At 31.2% G+C, this 22,632-nt stretch overlaps 2 protein-coding genes across 10 annotated transcripts in view; one reads left to right on the top strand and one right to left on the bottom strand.

Annotated features, from left to right (window-relative positions):
• Nucleotides 1-22,632, bottom strand: part of LOC134696991 (5-hydroxyisourate hydrolase-like) — a 29,890-nt gene that overhangs the window by 2,231 nt on the left and 5,027 nt on the right. For 2 of the 5 annotated variants that reach the window (XM_063558981.1, XM_063558982.1), the window contains exons 2-4: nt 20,103-20,150; nt 2,455-2,591; nt 1,851-1,983 (exon numbers count right to left, since the gene is read on the bottom strand). In XM_063558981.1, the coding sequence (XP_063415051.1) occupies nt 1,851-1,983; nt 2,455-2,591; nt 20,103-20,150 (318 nt within the window). Of the gene's footprint in view, nt 1-1,850; nt 1,984-2,454; nt 2,592-5,449; nt 5,563-20,102; nt 20,151-22,632 lie in introns of those variants that run through there. The other 3 variants (XM_063558984.1, XM_063558985.1, XM_063558983.1) reach the window with 2 other exon arrangements.
• Nucleotides 4,897-22,632, top strand: part of LOC134696989 (kelch-like protein 3) — a 37,517-nt gene continuing 19,781 nt past the window's right edge. For 3 of the 5 annotated variants that reach the window (XM_063558979.1, XM_063558976.1, XM_063558975.1), the window contains exons 1-3: nt 5,575-5,747; nt 9,533-9,734; nt 19,839-20,167. The gene's annotated coding sequence lies outside the window, so the exon portion shown is untranslated. Of the gene's footprint in view, nt 4,914-5,515; nt 5,748-9,532; nt 9,735-19,838; nt 20,168-22,632 lie in introns of those variants that run through there. The other 2 variants (XM_063558978.1, XM_063558977.1) reach the window with 2 other exon arrangements.

The following is a 22,632-nucleotide window of genomic DNA, read 5'->3' as shown; positions in this document are numbered from 1 at the left end:
GGAACAATTCAGGTAAATTATGATATAATTCTGATGCATGTAGGAACCAATAATGTTGGTACCTATGAGGTTGATGATTTTGATATAGCCTATAATGTGCTTATCTCTACAATTGAGAAATTAGTTAAGCCACATACTGTAATAGTTATGTCAGCAATTATTCCACGTTTACTTGATTTTCAGAATACATGTTATTTTGTCACCACTGTTAATTCTAGATTAAGAAGATTATGCTTTAAACGTGGTGTTCAGTTTGTAGCTACTTATAAACCTTTTTTGAAGTTTGGGATGCCAGTTTGTGAACTTTATTCACCCATCTGTAAGTTACATTTGAATTATTTTGGTAATTTAAAGTTGACAATTTTTTTTGTTCAAGTATTGTCTCATTGTTAAACAAGAGGACGTTAAGTCTCATCTTGTTACTTTTAATCAGAAGGAGCAATCTTATTCTGGGCCTATTTGTTCAATTGTGCTTACAGTAGTGGGTGATTGTATTTAGTCTTAAGGGAACATTTTGTTTTCTTGCCAGTTTTGTCAGAAAGATCTGACCATTCATGTCAGTGGTATTGTTTGATATCTGACCATTCATGTCGGTATTATTATATATTTTGTGTTTGTTAGAAATATCTGACCATTCATGTCAGGGATATTTGTGATTTCTGACCATTCATGTCAGTGATATTGTGTGTTTTCTGACCATTCATGTCAGGGATATTGTGTGTTTTCTGACCATTCATGTCAGTATTTTCATTATTTTTGTTTTCACTCTTATTTGTATATATATAAGGTGAAACATGGCTTTAGATGAGCCTTATAACTTAAATAGCTTTTAAATTTTGTTAAGTATCAATCAATGTGCTTTGGTTACTGTTTGGCCGTTGTGGTTTTGGTGCTGAACATTGATTGAATTAACTTTAACGTTTATTATTGTTTTTTCATATGAAATTGTAATAATTTGCCAAAATTAAACGTTTTATTTTACTTCGTCTCAATTCTTACTGAGCATTTATTTATAGTATTGCTTTGCATCCAGTCGTCTCATATGTTTTATATGTCTGCGTCTATTCACTTCGAAAGAGCAAATTGAATATATACATTTTCTGTTTCACAGACAGATAAAATAAAATAGTTATCAGATTTTGTTTTAACAATAAGAATATTATGAACAAGGGTGAAAAGTGAAAAGATAATTGAATTGAAATTTCTCTCAGTTTCAGAAATAGAAAACTCAAACAATCCAAAATGAAGAAAAGAACCTTTGATAGCACTTTCACATATTCACACACCCATAGTATTACATGTATTACTGGATAAATAAAATCTTACCAAATTCTGAGATCAAAGACATAAAACTAAAGTCAACTGTTGAACATTTCATGTTATGCACTTATATATATATAATGCTGCAGTAGTATATTTGGGCTAAAATTTTAAGTCCAAAGGAGCATAACTCATAGAAAAAAAATGATTCATAATTTCCTATTGATGTGGACGTCTAGATAGTATGTCCTGATTTTGTACAAAGTTTCATAAAAAAAAAATTTGTTGCGATGACAAGAATATGACAGATGGACAAGACCAATTGACGGAGTTAAGGACAGACAGGCAGATGTAGAAATGTAAACAAAAATTTGTTTATGCTGAAATGCTAATTGGCTGGGCTGTTTTCTGTTTTTTTGGTAGGGTTGTCATTTTGACACTTTACCCATTTCCATTTTAAAGATCAGTACATGTTCTGTTTTGGACACTCCAAATACAGTGTGGACAAACAGAAAGCCATATTTACAATAATCCCCTCTGTCATGAATGGTGCACAAAAAATAAATTTTCTTCATTTTGAAAAACCTTACCTCTACATATGGATAGAACCCCTTTAAATTGTTCTTTTTGAAGTAGGCTCCTGTATCAAAATAAAGTTTATATACAGCTGGATGGAAGGTAGACTGTGTGAGGAATCCTCCTCTACCATCTATGCTGGTTGTCCTGTAAATGGAGGTCATATTCTTCTTAGAATTTAAAATCAAATTAGAAAATTCTGAAGTAACTTCAAATGAATATGAGGGGTGCATATGCAGCCAGGAGTACTAATTCAAGAAGTAAACAAAATATACAATTAAATATAAGTTAATTATAATGTTTGAATAATCTCCCCTTAATTTTTTCTCAAAAAACTTACTTACAAGTTGAAGTATGATGTGAAATCATACCTTTAACAATTTTTTTCAGGTTTTTTTCATAATTTGGAAAAACTTAAGAAATAAATGGGGAATGTGTTCATGAGATGAGGATCCAGATGATGCCCCTGCTGGCATATAACATTATAAAGGGACATGATGCAAGTCCAGTATAAGTGACAGTACCCAAATTTATACTCATTTAAACATATTTTATTTATCCTTTTATTAGTATATAATTACTTTTTAAACATTACAAGTTCTGAACAACAGTGTTTACCCTGTTTCTAGTTGTTTCCAGTCTCCATTTTGTTCCTGAATAGACAAAACCATTGGTACAGTTCCAGCTGGCTTCCCTCTAGCTGTGTCTAGAATGTGGGTGGTTAAAGGGGGTTGAATCCCACCTGACATCGTAACCTGTAAAAGAACACAAAATGTACAGTGTATGAATAATTGTTGTTTGTTTAATGTCAGGTTGGTAAATTTTACATGCATATTCAGAACATAAAGTATATATAGAAGGAAATTTAAGGCTCTGCAAAGTGTGTCTACCATGAACTTTAAGCAGTAGGAAATGTAGATTGCCACCAGAAAATGTATATTGGTTATAAGGAACAGAAATTTGCTTTCCAAAAGGTTAACTATAGACATGACAGAGTGCTGTCGCCAATTTTAAACAACACTTCACAAACATGACAAAGGCCTATACGAATGGTAGCTAATAATCACTCATGACATTAAGGAATAATACTTTACACATGTACATGATGTACTGGTAATCTTTATTATGTGATACAGGGAAATAATATTGAGATTGAGTTATCTCCCTTAAGTTGGCTTAGTCAACACATTCTATTTTCTTTTATTATTTTTACAAGTAATTATAAAATAGTTTGTCTGTAATTGTTGTTGTCATTAATGAACAGATTCAAGTTTAGAGAAAGTCTCATGCATGTCTCGGTTGCTTGATATTTGATCCATTCCACATGTTGATTTCTAATCAGAATTGAATAAAAACCAGGAAAAATGTTTGAGGCATGTTTTGGGTTCCAAAACTATATTCAGGTGTAGAAAATTTCAGTATAAAGTATTGCACTAGGTGTAAAATATAGACTTTTATTTTAATAATGCCTGCCCAAGTTAACATGAGCTTATAGACATGTTAGAGCATGAGACATGGAGAAATAATTTCTTTATGTTTTCGTTAACAGCATCATAATTAACTCCCCTGTATTGTATGTCCCTAAACCATATATGGATTAAAATTATTGACAAATGATGTGAACGGTATTTTTTGGTGCACGACGATAAAATGTACACTTTCTTTAAGACATGATTGATGATTTATTTTTAAATGTTAAGTATGTATGATTACTGATAATTGGTATCTTTACATAGCTAAATTTTGCTGTATTGTTTTGCGTTGTATTTGCATATTTTTACCGGTATATTTTCCTATTATCAATTTTTAATGCTCTTATTTATCATGTTCATCTGAATTTTGCCATATTGTGATAATTTTACATTTGTTTTAAATTATTTCATAGTTAATATATATCTTTTTGAATAATTTTTTTTTTTTTGCTTATGTCCCATTTTGAGAGATAATAAACAAGTTTAAATAGCATATGTTTGTGTATATTTTGGTTTATATGATCAGTGTCTCATAATAATACAATGAAACAACCTATTATGTCTTCATGTTTTTGTTCACACCTCATTGTCAATATAATGGAATTTGATGTGACTTAGCTAGCTAAAATGTATAAACCCAGGTTTATTCCCCCATTTTCTACATGAGAAAATACCTGTACCAATTTCTCAGGAATATGACAGTTGTTTAATATCCATTTGTTTGATGTGTTTGAGCTTTAGATTTTGCCATTTGTTTAGGGACTTCATTTGAGTTCAGTATATTTTTGTGATTTTATTTTTTGAAAAAATGAAAAAAAAATATTTACAGCAAAATGCTTACCAAAACTATTTATCATTTAACACAAAACTAATAAAAAGGTGCCAACTTGAAGGGTGCCAACAGACCTTGGACATGAAAGTGAAAGGGGGCAAACAAGGACAGGCTCTTTCATGTTTTTGGGTGAATGGACCTGGATTGGTTTGCCACCTGATGGTGAAAGGGCATTCATGTAGACCCTATATTATGGGTACCTTGATTCAAAAATAAAGTGTGTCTGACAATCTTTTTATGTTTTAGATTTATCAGGTTGGGAACAAACCCCCTGTATGGTGATTATATCTCTATAGAGGGATAATCCTTCTTTACATGCATATCCGGTATGACTTCGAATGTTGACAGACTGGATGTGTTAAAAAATCACATTATTCCTTCACCCAGCAAAAGTAAAATATACACAAACATATGCTATTTAAACTTGTTTATTATCTCTCAAAATGGGACATAAGCAAAAAAAAAAAAATTTTATCCCTCTATAGCGGGTTATTTTTGTTTGCACTGGATTTAAAGCAAATTAGGGCAGAATTGCATTTTATAGTTATGTTGGCTATAATCTCTAGCATTATATGCATCAACATATGCACTTTACTAAACATTGGAATAATCAGTTTTCTGCAAAAGTGACAAAACTTGCAATCTATTGTAAACCTATCTGAACACCTGGAATGGTTGACCTTTAAATTTCATGTTAAATCTAACAATAGAAATTATGTTCAGTGAGGCATAAGTGAGTAGAATTTACCTGATCATCACAGCTTTCAATCATGGTAAACAATAGATTTTATATTTAGTCAGATAAGCATCAAACTGGGCATGTGCATATTAAATTAAGTACATCAATTGGTGCATCAACTGTTCCAGGTTACTGCCACCATAAGTAGAGAATGCTTTTCTGCCCTACTTTGATTTAAATCCAGTCTAAAGAAAAATACCCCTCCATAGAAGGATTATCCCTCTATACAGGTATAATCACCATATAGAGGGTTTGTTCCCAACCTGTTTATTAGATAGCCATCAGTAGACTAGTAAACCCAGCAGAAATATAAAATAGGTCTATTAATAACCCATTTTTCTGATTTTATCATAAAGTTTAATATATAAAGCAGAATAATACATACTTTAATTACATTCCGTTTTTACAAATACAATGATCTACAATGTCAACTTTATTATAAAGGGAGATAATTTGACCAGTTTGGCAAGTGTTTTTCGTGTTATGTAGCAACTTAATCAAAATGTAAACTACTTGAGAGCATCAGTTACAATCTGTTTTCAAATAATGATATCCTACTCATTTGTTTACCTGTTGACAGTGCTTACTTTTGCTGGGTGAAGGAATAATGTGATTTTTTAACACATCCAGTCTGTCAACATTCGAAGTCATACCGCCGTTAGAGAAGTCTAGAGATAACTCGAATGCATATTTCCCGCCATCATATCATAACAATCCCACGATTTTGATTTGTACATGTTGTAACAGTAAGATTTAAGATTGACATCTATACATGATACAACCTGAATATGCATAAAATAGTTAACACTTGATATAAAGCAAACACACAACTTCAACTGCTTGACGTATTTCGATTTTCTGGGCTCAGGTAAAATAAATTGCCCAAGGGTGGGAGTGCCCTATATTTATATTTTAATTTTTAACCTGGAAACAGTATATCTATATATCATTCTAAAACTAAATTAACTTAGAACTTTTGACCTATATGCATGCCCATGATAAATGAATACTTCACAATAAGAAAATGCACAAGAAACTTTTAAAAGTGTTTATAAGTCACAGCTAAAAATGTATATTCACTAATTACTGAGCTTGCACACTTGATTCTTAAGGTTAAAATAAACAATTAATTTCCCCATAGGCGACAATGGTAGCCTTTTTCGAGATACAGACTTTAGAAAGTTGATTTTCTTAACGAAACCTTGCTAGAATCAAAGAAAAGTTATTAGGACAGTATTTTTTGGTCCAAAAAATATAGGTTCGCGTTGCTTTTCTTAGCGTATTTTGTACTTATCTCCCATGCCTATCAATTTTACCCTTAAAAATACGTGTCTTGTCGTAGCGTTGAAAAGTCATCTCAGTGCCTTTAGGGCTACGGAATAATTTTTATTTTGCCTTTTGTATAAAGCAGAGTGCACGAAGTCTCTAATAATAAAAAATAACGGGCGCACATATCGACCAATCAGGATTCGCCATACTCTTAATTCTGAATACCATGTTATGCTCATAAAATGGCTGCGCCCATAAAATCTAATGGTGTATTGTAACCTATACGGTATTTAATACTTTCTTGTATCGTGCAATTCATAGTGCGTTAGATGCACAAATATATATGCCACAAATAAATCATCTTCAAACCGTTCTGGCTTTACTCTCTGAATTTTCACAATTTTTTATCGGAGGTGACCCCAGTCGAAAAATGTGAAGAAAAAAAATCTGTTTTTTTGAGTAAATGAGGTTCTGTTAAAAAAGGACTGAAGATTATGCCCACTTTCTCCGATGATTCTTTATATATCATTAAGTACTGATTGTATTGATAACAAAACCAATCCAATATATTACTACTACGGTGAATTTTGAATAACAGTTTTAAATGAAACCATTTTCGTATAAAAGTACATTTTTGAAACAGACTATAGCATTTCAAAATATAGAATATGTGTTAATATTTGTGTTTTGACATCGATAACTGTTTGTTAACTACAAAATGGTGTGCTTTTTTTATTCTTTTAGTTTGTTATTCGTGTGAACATTTCAATGTTCGAAGGAGATCATTTCCGTACATTTTCGCTGAATTTGGTAATCTCGATAACAGCACTTGGGTCGAGATTGTTATGTTTAAAAATCGATTTATATTCACAAACTCTAGACGTGTACTTGCTCTTTTCGAACAAATCAGCAGAACTTCAGAAAATGACATATTCGTTCCACAGTAAGTCAAAAGTCGAGCCCACCCTTGTTTCTAAGGTAAAACGCAATACCAATATGAAACAGACTATAGCTTAAAAACTAGATAACCAATATTTCATTTGTCACCAAAAAATACGGTTTCACATAAAATGTCAAGTAAAATGACTGTTTTTGACACTTTTTGAGCACTATGATAAAGAAATGTCGATGCTGTATAGGTTAAAATAAACAATTAATTTCCCCATAGGCGACAATGGTAGCCTTTTTCGAGATACAGACTTTAGAAAGTTGATTTTCTTAACGAAACCTTGCTAGAATCAAAGAAAAGTTATTAGGACAGTATTTTTTGGTCCAAAAAATATAGGTTCGCGTTGCTTTTCTTAGCGTATTTTGTACTTATCTCCCATGCCTATCAATTTTACCCTTAAAAATACGTGTCTTGTCGTAGCGTTGAAAAGTCATCTCAGTGCCTTTAGGGCTACGGAATAATTTTTATTTTGCCTTTTGTATAAAGCAGAGTGCACGAAGTCTCTAATAATAAAAAATAACGGGCGCACATATCGACCAATCAGGATTCGCCATACTCTTAATTCTGAATACCATGTTATGCTCATAAAATGGCTGCGCCCATAAAATCTAATGGTGTATTGTAACCTATAGTCAACATATATATATATAACAGAACTTATTTTGAATTTGAAGGAAACATCAAACTCACTCAAACAAGTGAATATTAAAATAAAGGATAACAAATAAACTGGAGTTCACCCCCAGTTTTTGGTGGGGTTTGTGTTGCTTAGTCTTAGGATTTGTGTATTATAATTTGTATGTTTGTCTTTTACTTTTTCAGCCATGGCATTGTCAGTTTATTTTTGAGATATGACAGTTTGAATGTCTCTGGGGTCTCAGTTATCTTTTGCCCCTCTTTTCATTTGCTTTTGTTGAAGTCATATATTATACTGAAATAGAGATCAATTAAAGCCTTTTAAAAATCTTTAATTGTTAGGAAACTGTCTCCTTAGCAGCTATTACCTTAACCAATGTCAAAAGAGTGTATGATATTTATACTAGCTGATACTCAGAGAAACACTTGTTATACAAGTGATTTTGTTGAGACATCTTGAAATTCATAATCATGATAAAGAGGATAATAATAAAAAATAAAAGGAATCACTAAAAAAAAATATAAACTGCCTGATATTAGTGGCAGGATAAACTACATCATACTTTGTATCTGATTTAATTTTAGAATAGATGTGGTTATAAATATAAAACTATAAGATAATAAAATTCTATTGAACTTAATTAATTGAAATGAAGCATGATACCAAAATATCTTTTTTAAAGCCATTTGGCTTGTAAAATGTAAATATAAAAGAGAAGAATGTGTGATATGATTTCCTGAATGAGACAACTGTCCACAATTTAAGAGACCAAAATGACAGACACTCACAACTATAGGTCACTGTACCGCCTTCAACAAGGATCAAAGCATATACCACATAGTCAGCTATAAAAGCCCTGATATGACAATGTTAAACAATTGAAACGAGAAAACTAGCATTATTTATATAAAAAAATTAACGAAAAAACAAATATGTTGCACATAAACAAACGACAACCACTGAATTACTGGCTCCTGACCTGGGACAGACACATACATAAATAATGTGGCGGGGTTAAACATGTTAGCAGGATCTGATGACCTGGCCATTCAACCAAGATGGCTGCCAGGGCTGAAAATAGAACATAGGGGTAAAATGCAGTTTTTGGCTTACAACTATGAAACCAAAGTATTTAAAGTAAATCTAACAAGAAGTTAATTTGTTAAATAAGTCAATATCTATCTGCCCTGAATTTTTCAGATGAATTGGACAACTGGTTGTTGGGTTGCTGCCCTCCAATTGGTAATTTTTAAAGAAATTTTGCCGTTTTTGGTTATCTTGAATACTATTATAGATAGCGATAAACTGTAAACAGCAATAATGTTCAGCAAAGTAAGATCTACAAATAAGTCAAAATGACCTAAATAGTCAATTGACCCCTTAAGGAGTTATTGCCCTTTATAGTCAATTTTTAACAATTTTCATTAATTTGGTTAATTTATGTAAATTTTTACCAAATATAGTTAGTTCTCTGTTACTAATGGGCAAAGTTCATTATAGATATAATTTTAAGAATCAAAATCGTTCAGTAAAGTAAGAACTTCAAACACATCACCATCACCAAAATACAATTTATTCATGAATTCATTTGTGTCCTTTGTTTAATATGCACATAGACCAAGGTGAGCGACAAAGGTGAGCGACACAGGCTCTTTAGAGCCTCTAGTTATACAAATAGAAATCATTTGATAATTTCTGCAGGATTTGTGTTTTGATTCTCTCTTTGAATTGGTGTTCTTAAATCATGTAACTTGCATGATAAATGCTATATAAATCCATCTTAATGCATGTTTTCCAGGTGCAAATACAATGAAAACAGTGCAGATGAGAATGTTAAAGCAATGTTCATGAGGTTTGAGAAAGTCCCTTAGTGTAGCATCTACTGATATGATTGGCTGAGATGAGAGATCAAATTTCAAAACAACAACATCACCATGTGACTTACTGCGTGCTCAGAAATCAGCTGTGGAATTTCTTTGTTTATCAACAATCTATTCAAGGTAAGTTTTTCTATTGAACTTTGAAAAATTATAAGTTTAAATAACTATATTTGAGCAAATATTTTCATATTTTATGTTAAAAAAATCTCTGTTTTAATAAATTTAAGTAATTCCAGTTTGAACAGATGGTTTAAAAATGAAACATCTTTATTATTAATTGGTTCAGTGATTAATTTTCATTGTTATAAACATTGATGTTACAAAATATTCTTCTTTTATTAAGCAAAGATTTTTTTGGGGGGTAATTGAAAATTAAATCTAAATAGGTAAACAATGGTAAACATGATAAAATGAATCAATTGTTTAATAGTGGCAATTAATATTGGACTGCATGCCTTCATTATATCATTGTTAATTAACCTATTTTTTTTTAGCAAAGCAGAAAAAAATATCATTGTTAGCGCTAATTAGAATTGATATATTTAGTCAAATGTAAACAAAGAAAGTTTGGCAACTAGTTAGATTTTGAGGAATATGTTCTTCCAGTGTTTTAATTAAACTGGATGTGACTCATAGTCATAACTGTTTATCTGAGGTGGGTAAGTGCAACAGAGTTCCAGTCTGGCAAATTATTCAAAGGATAATGACCTATCCTAAATCTTTCTTTACTTCAGATATATAAAAAAGAAGATGTGGTACAATTGCCAATGAAACAATTCTCCACAAAACTTCAAATGACACAGAAATTATCAACTATAGGTCACTGTACAGCTTTCATCAATGAGAAAATCCATATCATAGTCAGCTATGAAAGGCCCCGAAATGACAAATGTGAAACAGCCCAAACGAGAAAACTAACGGCCTAATTTATGTACAATAATGAGCAAAGAACAAATATGTAACACACCAAAAAACAACAACCACTGAATTACAGGCTCTTACATACAGAATGTGGTGGGGTCAAACATGTTAGAAGGATCCAAACCCAACGCTCCCCTAAACTAACATACCATAATAAAATTGATGTTAAGAGGGGAATCGTTTTGCAATTCAAGACCCCCACCAATATGATTTAAGTAAAACAACTGAGTCGTTTAAAGTTGTAACTATCCCAATTAGAATTTTAAAAATATTATTGATATAAGATGTCTTTAATTGCACCCAACATCCATGTCAACTTGTTTCTGGAAAGCCCTCACATGATTTCATTTTTTTGTAAATTTTCTTTGTAGAGATTCATTTTTGGCATCACATATTATTCGATTACTGATATCTTTCACTGTTAAGGTGGTATCAAACACCCTGACTTAAATTAATTCGGCCCATTTTCATAAGATTTTGACAAAATATTTACTTTGACCCTTTGACAAAAGTATAAAAATTTCACAAAACTTAAACCACACACTTTATCTTAAAAATTTCATTGGATCTAACACTAATTTTGATCATTCAGAACTTATAAGTTCCTAACAACAGATTGTGATTTTTACAGAGTTTTCAGAGTTGTACCCCTATTTTTGACATTTTTACTCTTTGTCAGAGTATGTTTGTTTTGTTCATTCATTGTTGACAATGTGATGGAATATGATGCGACTGTCATAAAAGTGAGAGGTTTAGCTAGCTATAAAACCAGGTTTAATCCACCATTTTCTACATTAGAAAATGCCTGTACCATGTCAGGAATATGACAGTTGTTATCCATTCGTTTGATGTGTTTGGACTTTTGATTTTGCCTTTTGATTTTTGATTTTCCTTTTTAAATTTTCCTCAGAGTTTAGTATTTTTGTGTTTTTACTTCCCTGTAGTGTTATGTACCATCTTAAGTAAAAAAAAAATGAAATGCTTTAAAATGTGTTTAAATCTGATTTTAAAAATGTGCATTCCCTGTTCCTTCATTGTCCTTTATTGTTTTTATACGACCGCAAATTTTGAAAAAATTTTCGTCGTATATTGCTATCACGTTGGCGTCGTCGTCGTCCGAATACTTTTAGTTTTCGCACTCTAACTTTAGTAAAAGCGAATAGAAATCTATGAAATTTAAACACAAGGTTTATGACCATAAAAGGAAGGCTGGTATTGATTTTGGGAGTTTTGGTCCCAACAATTTAGGAATTAGGGCCCAAAAAGGGCCCAAATAAGCATTTTCTTGGTTTTCGCACTATAACTTTAGTTTAAGTTAATAGAAATCTATGAAATTTTGACACAAGGTTTATGACCACAAAAGAAAGGTTGGGATTGATTTTGGGAGTTTTGGTTTCAACAGTTTAAGAATTAGGGGCCAAAAAAGGGCCCAAATAAGCATTATTCTTGGTTTTCGCACAATGACTTTAGTTAAAGTAAATAGAAATCAATGAAATTTATACACAATGTTTATGACCACAAAAGGAAGGTTGGTATTGATTTTGGGAGTTTCGGTCCCAACAGTTTAGGAATTAGGGGCCAAAAAGGGACCCAAATAAGCAATTTTCTTGGTTTTCGCACCATAGCGTTAGTATAAGTGAATAGAAATCTATGAAATTTAAACACAAGGTTAATTACTATAAAAGGAAGGTTGGTATTGATTTTGGGAGTTTTGGTCCCAACAGTTAAGGAAAAAGGGGCCCAAAGGGTCCAACATTAAACTTTGTTTGATTTCATCAAAATTGAATAAGTGGAGTTCTTTAATATGCCGAATCTAACTGTGTATGTAGATTCTTAATTTTTGGTCCCGTTTTCAAATTGGTTTTCATTAAGGTCCAAAGCGTCCAAAATTAAACTTAGTTTGATTTTAACAAAAATTGAAACCTTGGGGTTCTTTGATATGCTGAATCTAAAAATGTACTTAGATTTTTGATTATTGGCCCAGTTTTCAAGTTGGCCCAAATCGAGGTCCAAAATTAAACATTGTTTGATTTCATCAAAAATTGAATAATTGGGGTTCTTTGATATGCCAAATCTAACTGTGTATGTAGATTCTTAATTTTTGGTCCAGTTTTAAAATTGGTCTAAATTAAAGTGCAAAGGGTCCAAAATTAAACTAAGTTTGATTTTAACAAAAATTAAATTCTTGGGCCTCTTTGATATGCTGAATCTAAACATGTACTTAGATTTTTGATTATGGGCCCAGTTTTCAAGTTGGTCCAAATCAGGATCTAAAATTATTATATTAAGTATTGTGCAATAGCAAGTCTTTTCAATTGCACAGTATTGTGCAATGGCAAGAAATATCTAATTTCACAATATTGTGAAATAGCAAATTTTTTTTTAATTAAGAGTTATCTTTCTTTGTCCAGTATAGTTAGCAAGAAATATCTGCAAGAATTTTTTTTAATTGGAGTTATCTTTCTTTGTCCAGAATCAACTTAAATCTTTGTTATATACAATATACAATGTTTATTCACTTTTTACTACCAACTGATAAATTTAAATAATCTTTACCATTCAGTGATAACAAGCAGTTTTTTTACATCTAAATATTTTATGATGTATTTAAATGAGTAGTAATTGTTGCAAACTCCATTAGAATATTTTAATTGAAATTAGTTTTGGAATAAGGGAAAGGGGGATGTGATTAAAAAATTGGGTTCAATTTTTCTCATTTGAAATTTCATAATTAAAAAGAAAATTTCTTCAAACATTTTTTTGAGAGGATTAATAATCAACAGCAAAGTGAATTGCTCTAAGAGAAAACAAAAATTTTAAGTTCATTTGAATACATTCATTCTGTCAGAAACCTATGCTGTGTCAACTATTTAATCACAATCCAAATTTAGAGCGGAATCCAGCTTGAATGTTGTGTCCATACTTGCCCCAACCGTTCAGGGTTCAACCTCTGCGGTCGTATAAAGCTACGAACCCAATTTTTAATCACATCCCCCTTTCCCTTATTCCAAAACTAATTTCAATTAAAATATTCTAATGGAGTTTGTAACAATTACTACTCATTTAAATACATCATAAAATATTAAGATGTAAAAAAACTGCTTGTTATCACTGAATGGTAAAGATTATTTAAATTTATCAGTTGGTAGTAAAAAGTGAATATACATTGTATATTGTATATAACAAAGATTTAAGTTGATTCTGGACAAAGAAAGATAACTCCAATTAAAAAAAATTCTTGCAGATATTTCTTGCTTACTATACTGGACAAAGAAAGATAACTCTTAATTAAAAAAAAATTTGCTATTTCACAATATTGTAAAATTAGATATTTCTTGCCATTGCACAATATTGTGCAATTGAAAAGACTTGCTATTGCACAATACTTAATATAATAATTTTAGATCCTGATTTGGACCAACTTGAAAACTTGGCCCATAATCAAAAATCTAAGTTTAGATTCAGCATATCAAAGAGGCCCAAGAATTTAATTTTTGTTAAAATCAAACTTAGTTTAATTTTGGACCCTTTGCACTTTAATTTAGACCAATTTTAAAACTGGACCAAAAATTAAGAATCTACATACACAGTTAGATTTGGCATATCAAAGAACCCCAATTATTCAATTTTTGATGAAATCAAACAATGTTGAATGTTGGACCTCGATTTGGGCCAACTTGAAAACTGGGCCAATAATCAAAAATCTAAGTACATTTTTAGATTCAGCATATCAAAGAACCCCAAGGTTTCAATTTTTGTTAAAATCAAACTAAGTTTAATTTTGGACCCTTTGGACCTTAATGTAGACCAATTTGAAAAGGGGACAAAAAATTAAGAATCTACATACACAGTTAGATTCCACATATTAAAGAACCCCACTTATTCAATTTTGATGAAATCAAACAAAGTTTAATTTTGGACCCTTTGGGCCCCTTTTTCCTTAACTGTTGGGACCAAAACTCCCAAAATCATTACCAACCTTCCTTTTAAAGTCATAAACCTTGTGTTTAAATTTCATAGATTTCTATTCACTTAAACTAACGCTATGGTGCGAAAACCAAGAAAAATGCTTATTTGGGTCCCTTTTTGGCCCCTAATTCCTAAACTGTTGGGACCGAAACTCCCAAAATCAATACCAACCTTCCTTTTGTGGTCATAAACATTGTGTTTAAATTTCATTGATTTCTATTTACTTTAACTAAATTTATTGTGTGAAAACCAAGAATAATGCTTTTTTGGGCCCTTTTTTGGCTCCTAATTCCTAAACTGTTGAAACCAAAACTCCCAAAATCAATCCCAACTTTCTTTTGTGGTCATAAACCTTGTGTCAAAATTTCATAGATTTCTATTAACTTAAACTAAAGTTATAGTGCGAAAACCAAGAAAATGCTTATTTGGGCCCTTTTTGGCCCCTAATTCCTAAAATGTTGGGACCAAAACTCCCAAAATCAATATCAGCCTTCCTTTTATGGTCATAAACCTTTTGTTAAAATTTCATAGATTTCTATTCACTTTTACTAAAGTTAGAATGCGAAAACTAAAAGTATTCAGACGACGACGACGACGATGCCAACGTGATAGGAATATACGACGAAAATTTTTTCAAAATTTGCGGTCGTATAAAAACTGCAATTATTCCTTTTGATGTTTGTTCTGTTTTGTTATCTTTTTGGGTTGCTGTTTCCTGAAAATTTATACCATATCTTATTTTATGGATATGAACTGCATAGTAAAGATAAACAAATGTTGGTGTGGCTAATTGTCTAGATAATAACATGCAGGTTTAAGTCTAAATTAATTTCTGAAATATACAATATGTTATACAGTTTGTTTACATCAATTAGTTAAATATAAGTTGAGGGAGGATTTATTTTTAGAATTTGAGTCGATCTAATTTACATTAACAGATAATATAGGATCTCATTTTGCTGGTGTTCAGGCATACAAGAATTAAGTTTATTTATTTTTTCTTATCTTACTTTGTACTTTGAATTAGATTGTTAATGTCTGACTTCCTGAAAATAATTATAGATTATCTTTGATCATCTCAACGAGATTGATTTTCTCGCTTGAGCTGGTACAGGGAAAGTGAGAAAAGCAATCGAGTTGAGATGACCAATGATAATCTGTTTATCTCTATTTTACTTATGACGACGTTTTCAATTTCTTGTCAATTTTGTTAGCATGCCATGTGGCTTCCTTAGTTTCTAGCGATAATTTTTCCATCTCAAGCGAGAAGCATGATATATGAAAATTATCACAAAAGAAGATCAAAGGAAAAATGCACAAAATAGCAATAAACACTATTAAACATTAAAACAAATGCTCCTACTCTAAATCTTGTAGGTATCATTACTATTACTACCCTAAAATATGGATTAATTTACTAATTGCACCCATATAAATACTCTAAAATAAAAAGGTCACATCTATATGACATGAAAGATGTTTTATTTAGTTATTTATTATGAAACTTGCATATAATTGTCCATAAAAAAGTGATCAGATCAATCCATACTTTATGATTCTTATGATTGTTGGGGGATGGGAAGCACAACAGTATATTTTTAGCGTGATAGTTAGTTTGTTTAATCTTCAAACCCTACCAAGAGAAGTTGTTTCCACTTGTAAGTTAAAGCAATTTTTATAGTCGTATACTGGTATCAAGCGGTCGTTATCGTCAGTGTCGTCAGAAGACAGATTGTTTCCTGATAATAACTTTAGTATTAGAACATAGAAATCAATAAAATTTTAAGACAATGTTTATAACCACAAAAGGAAGCTTGGGGGTTATGTATGGTCCCTAAGCCCTAAGGTTTAGGAATTAGGAGCCCAGAGGGGCCAAAAACAAGCATTTATCTAGTGTCAGGACAATAAGTTGTGTATTTCAAATTTTCTGAAATTGTACCACAATGTTTAATACCATAAGTAGAAGGTTGGAATATATTTTAAGGGTTATGGGGTAAACAGTCTAGAAATAAAGGGCCAAAAAGGGGCAAAAAAAACATTTTTGTAGTTTCAAGACAATAAATTGGAGTTATCTTTCTTTGTCCAGAATGTTGTTGAATCACCTAAAACCAATACTTTATGAAATCTTCTTTGAAAATTGGAGTTATCTTTCTTTTTGTCTAGAATAGTAGTTGAATCAACTTAAGTCAATGCTATATATAACAATATACAATGCAATATTCACTTTACTTAAACAACTGATAAATTAAACCAATCTTTACCATTTAGTGATTACAAGCACTTTGATTACCATTTTTGGGTTATGCCTCTGTACAAGTGGAAAAATTGAAGATTTTTTTAGTTTCTGTTCTCTCTCAAGTTTGTTTTAACCAAATTTAATGAAATGTTTATATAATGCTTATTACCTCTAAACTCAGTTTAAGTTCAATTTTTGGCAGCTTCACTTTTACAGTTCTAAAGTTATGTCTTATATGAAAGAGGGGGCATTGTCTGTGTATCTTTGGACACATTCCCCATTTATTTTTTTATAAGTTACTTTTAATTAATGTTAATTTTAACCATGACTATGACATTTTATATTTTTATATTTTATGATGTATTTAAATTAGTAGTTATTGTTGCAAACTCCATTAGTATTTGACTTGAGATCATTTTCGAAATATCAGAAAGGGGGAGGTAAAAAAAAAAAATTGGGAAGGGGGGAGGGGGGGTCAATTTTTATCACTTCAGATTTCATTAAAAAAAATAATTCTTCAAATAGTTTTTTTTGAGAGGATTATTATTCAACAGCATAGTTACAATTGCTCAAAAGCAAAAATTATAAATTATAAGTTCATTAGACATCATTCATTATGTGTCAGAAACCTATGCTGTGTCAACTATTTAATCGCAATCCAAATTTAGAGCTGTATCCAGCTTGAATGTTGTGTCCATACTTGGTCCAAGTGCAGGGTTCAAATCTGCATTTGTATAAAGCTGCGCCCTACGGCGCATCTGGTTTATTCTGTGATTCAGTATTTCTTTAAATCCTAATGATTTATCTCACAATTTTGTCCATTTATAGATAATTATAACTCATAATAATATATGCACATAATAATTTGTGAATTAACAGTTATTAATAAACACTAGAAAAACACCAAGGATCAGGCAAAGGTATAAATTAACATCTACAGACTGCTGCATATGTTTTTTAGCTCACCTGGCCCGAAGGGCCAAGTGAGCTTATGCCATCACTTGGCGTCCGTCGTCGTCTGTCGTCGTAAACTATTTCAAAATCTTCTCCTCTGAAACAACTAGGCCAAATACTTCCAAACTTTAACTGAATGTTCCTTAGGGTATCTTGTTTATAAATTGTATCAGAAGTTTTAATCTATCAACAAACATGGTTGCCATTGCTAAAAATAGAACATAGGGGTCAAATGCAGTTTTTGGCTAATATCTCAAAAACGAAAGCATTTAGAGCAAATCTGACATGGGGTAAAAATGTTTATTAGGACAAGATCTATCAGCCCTGAAATTTTCAGATCAATCAAACAACCCCTTGTTGGGTTGCTGCCACTTAATTGGTAATTTTAAGGAAATTTTGCAGTTTTTGATCATTTTTTTTTTATATTATTATAGATAAAGATAAACTGTAAACATCAAAAATGATTACTGTAGCAAAGTAAGATCTACAAATAAGTTAATATGACCAAAATTGTCAATAGACCCCTTAAGGGGTTATTGTTCTTTAATGATAATTTTTCACAATTTGTGCATCATATTTGCTAACTTTAAATAATCTTCTCCTCTAAAACTACTCAACCAAATTCAACCAAACTTCAACTGAATGATCAGTAGGGTGTATAAAATACAGTTTGTGTTTTATTTTCTATTTTGTCAAAAAACATTGCCGTCATGACTAAAATAGAACACAGGGTAAAATGCAGTTTTTGGCTTATATCTCAAAAACTCCAGCATTAAGAGCAAATAAGACAAGAAGTTAAAGTATTTATTAGGTCAAGGTCTACCTGTCCTGAAATTTTCAGCCGAATTGGGTAACTGTTTTTTTCAGGTATAATGCCCCTGAATTGATGATTTTAAAGAAATTTTGCAGTTTTTAGTTATTATCTTGAATATTATTATAGATACAGATAAACTGTTAATAGCAAAAATGTTAAGCAAAGTAAGATCTACAAATATGTCAATTTGACCAAAATTATCAATACCCCTTAAGGAGTTATTGCCCTTTAAAGACTTTTTTCACAATTTGTTCATCATTGTTCATCATGTTGACTTAATTTTAAAAATCTTTTCCTTTGAAACTGCTTTATCAATTTCAGCCAAACTTAGGCTAAATGAGTTTCAGAGTATCTAGTATAAATTTTATATTTTATTTGCTTGTATGTCAAGAAACATAGCTCCTATGGCTAAAATAGAACATAGGAGAAAACAAATTTTTTTTTTTGCTTTTGAAGAAAATAGGACGATTCAAAGAACAATTAAATAAATTGAAAAGCCAAAATAATCATTGATGAGAGATTTAACCAAAAAAATTAAGGTGAGCGATTCAGGCTCTTGAGAGCCTCTTGTTTTGATAATGTGATAAAATATATGCTGTAAAATGCAAAGTAAGCTTCTAAAAGGTTGTGTCATTGGACAGACATATAAGGAATATGGTGGCCTATACAGGATGGGGAGCCCTCAACCCTCCCCTAACCCAGATAGGAGAAAAAAATCTCTAAAAAGTTGAGAAAACTTATATTATTGCTCCTGATTTTCATTGTGTTAAAACACAAAGTTATTTATGTCATGTTTATAGTTTAGGCAAATGTTTTATCTTTGAAAAATTAGTTTCAATTTGTAAAAGAAACATGTTGTCTTGTTAAGTATTTTAAGGCTTTTGTACATTGTACAGGTGTTAGAAATTGGCATTGTTCCAGTGAAATCAATGATTTTGGTTTTCATATTATCAGACTTTAACATAGAATTTGAAATCTATGAAAGAGATTTTTCTTATCTATAGTTGGATTAGAGGCTCTTGTGGAAAATCTAATAATATCTTTTGTTTGTAAGTTTAATCAAAATCTTCTGTCTGTCCCGGACTTCAGGTTTAAGTTTTTGGTCTAGGTAGTCTAGGATGAAGTTTAAGTCCAATCAAATTGAAACTTAGTACACATTCTCCTTATTGATATTTTTTTGTATATTCTATCCAATTTTTATGCCAAATTAGAGTTTTAACTTCAATTTTACATTCCACTGAACAAAGTTCTGTGAACACATTCTTGTTTGCTATATATTTGTTAATAATTTAATAAATACCTTGTATGACATATTTCTGTTTATTTACAGAGCTACTGTGCAAAACAGAAGGAGAATTAATGTAAGAACAAGATAGAAGACAACTGCACAAGATAGGGGGAGACTTGGATTAACTGTGAACGACTGTTACAATTTAGAACCATTATATTACCCATTACCCTTTGCTGCCAGAGGTTGAGGAGAACTAAAGGAAATTAACTGTTTTAAGTGGAGGTGGAGAAAAGGAGAGGCAAAGGAAAATAGTCACATCAAGGTGTTGCCAGTAGGATAGAAGGAGAACTAAGTCTGGCCTACCTGAAGATTCTGGTCTGGAGAGATGAAGAGAAATCCATTGATTAAAACCTAAATACACAAAAAAGGTGAAGTAAATTTAAGGTTATCATTGGAAAATCCTTTATTAAAGACAATTAATAATAGAAATGTTAATAATTACAATACAAAACCAGATGCTCCGCAGGGTGTAGCTTTATACGACCGCAGAGGTTGAACCCTGAACGGTTGGGGCAAGTATGGACACAACATTCAAGCTGGATTCAGCTCTAAATTTGGATTGTGATTAAATAGTTGACACAGCATAGGTTTCTGACACAGAATGAATGCGTTCTAATGAAATTAAAATTTTTGTTTTCTCTTAGACCAATTCACTATGCTGTTGAATATTATTCCTCTCAAAAAAATGTTTGAAGAAATTTTCTTTTTATTTATGAAATTTCAAATGAGAAAATTGAACCCAATTTTTTTAATCACATCCCCCTTTCCCTTATTCCAAAACTAATCTCAATTAAAATTTCTAATGGAGTTTGCAACAATTACTACTCATTTAAATACATCATAAAATATTAAGATGTAAAAAAAATGCTTGTTATCACTGAATGGTAAAGATTATTTTAATTTATCAGTTGGTAGTAAAAAGTGAATATACATTGTATATTGTATATATATCAAAGATTTAAGTTGATTCAGGACAAAGAAAGATAACTCCAAATAAAAAAAATTCTTACAATTAGATATTTCTTGCTTACTATTCTGGACAAAGAAAGATAACTCTAATTAAAAACAAAATTGCTATTTCACAATATTTTGCAATAAGATATTTCTTGTCATTGCGCAATACTGTGCAATTGAAAAGACTTGCTATTGCACAAAACTTAATATAATAATTTTAGATCCTGATTTGGACCAACTTGAAAACTGGGCCCAGAATCAAAAATCTAAGTACATGCTTTGATTCAGCATATCAAAGAACCCCAAGATTTCAATTTTTGTTAAAATCAAACTTAGTTTAATTTTGGACCCTTTGGACTTTAATGTAGACCAATTTGAAAACAAGACCAAAAATTAGGAATCTACATACACAGTTAGATTTGGCATATCAAAGAACCCCATTTATTCAATTTTTGATGAAATCAAACAAAGTTTAATTTTGGACCCCGATTTGGACCAACTTGAAAACTGGGCCGATAATCAAAAATCTAAGTACATTTTTAGATTCAGCATATCAAAGAACCCAACTGATTAATTTTTTGTCAAAATCAAACGAAGTTTAATTTTGGACCCTTTGGACCTTAATGTAGACCAATTTAAAAACGGGACCAAAAGTTAAAAATCTACATACACAGTTAGATTCAGCATATCAAAGAACCCCAATTATTCAATTTTGATGAAATCAAACAAAGTTTAATTTTGGACCCTTTGGGCCCCTTATTCCTAAACTGTTTGGACCAAAACTCCCAAAATCATTACCAACCTTCCTTTTATGGTCATAAACCTTGTGTTTAAATTTCATAGATTTCTATTTACTTATACTAAAGTTATGGTGCGAAAACCAAGAAAAATGCTTATTTGGGTCCCCTTTTGGCCCCTTATTCCTAAACTGTTGGGACCTTAACTCCCAAAATCAATACCAACCTTCCTTTTGTGGTCATAAACATTGTGTATAAATTTCATTATTTTCTATTTACTTAAACTAAAGTTATTGTGCGAAAACCAAGAATAATGCTTATTTGGGCCCTTTTTTGGCCCCTAATTCCTACACTATTGAAACCAAAACTCCCAAAATCAATCCCAACCTTTCTTTTGTGGTCATAAACCTTGTGTCAAAATTTCATAGATTTCTATTAACTTAAACTAAAGTTATAGTGCGAAAACCAAGAAAATGCTTATTTGGGCCCTTTTTGGCCCCTAATTCCTAAAATGTTGGGACCAAAACTCCCAAAATCAATACCAACCTTTCTTTTGTGGTCATAAACCTTGTGATAAAATTTTATAGATTTATATTCACTTTTACTAAAGTTAGAGTGCGAAAACTGAAAGTATTCGGACGACGACGACGACGACGACGCCAACGTGATAGCAATATACGACGAAAATTTTTTCAAAATTTGCGGTCGTATAAAAAGTATAAAAAATATGTTTTTACCCATTCACATGATAAATAAACATGTTTTGATGTGATGACTGCCATCCATCAACTACAGTGACAAGTATAAAAAAGAAGATGTGGTATGATTGCCAAAGAGACAACTGTCAACAAGAGACCAAAATGATACAGAAATTAACAACTATAGGTCACTGTACAGCCTTCAACAATGAGCAAAGCCAATACTGCATAGTCAGCTATAAAAGGCCCAAAATGAAAGGCTGTTTTCAATTAACTGTTACACTTATAGTGTCAGGTCATTTCTAAAAGACTTTGCTATATTTGCAGTCATCTAATCCACTCAAATCTTATAAAGGTGTAGAAAAGCAGGGGAAAATATAATAAAAGAGGGGGGGGGGGGGGGTCTCCTGTATATGATGAAATGTAATATGTAAGGCACTCAAA

The sequence above is a fragment of the Mytilus trossulus genome, chromosome 14 (genome assembly GCF_036588685.1).
Source record: "Mytilus trossulus isolate FHL-02 chromosome 14, PNRI_Mtr1.1.1.hap1, whole genome shotgun sequence".
NCBI classification, from domain to species: domain Eukaryota; kingdom Metazoa; phylum Mollusca; class Bivalvia; order Mytilida; family Mytilidae; genus Mytilus; species Mytilus trossulus.
Note: the sequence above shows the minus strand (reverse complement) of the source record. Positions and strands in the feature narration are given on the sequence as shown.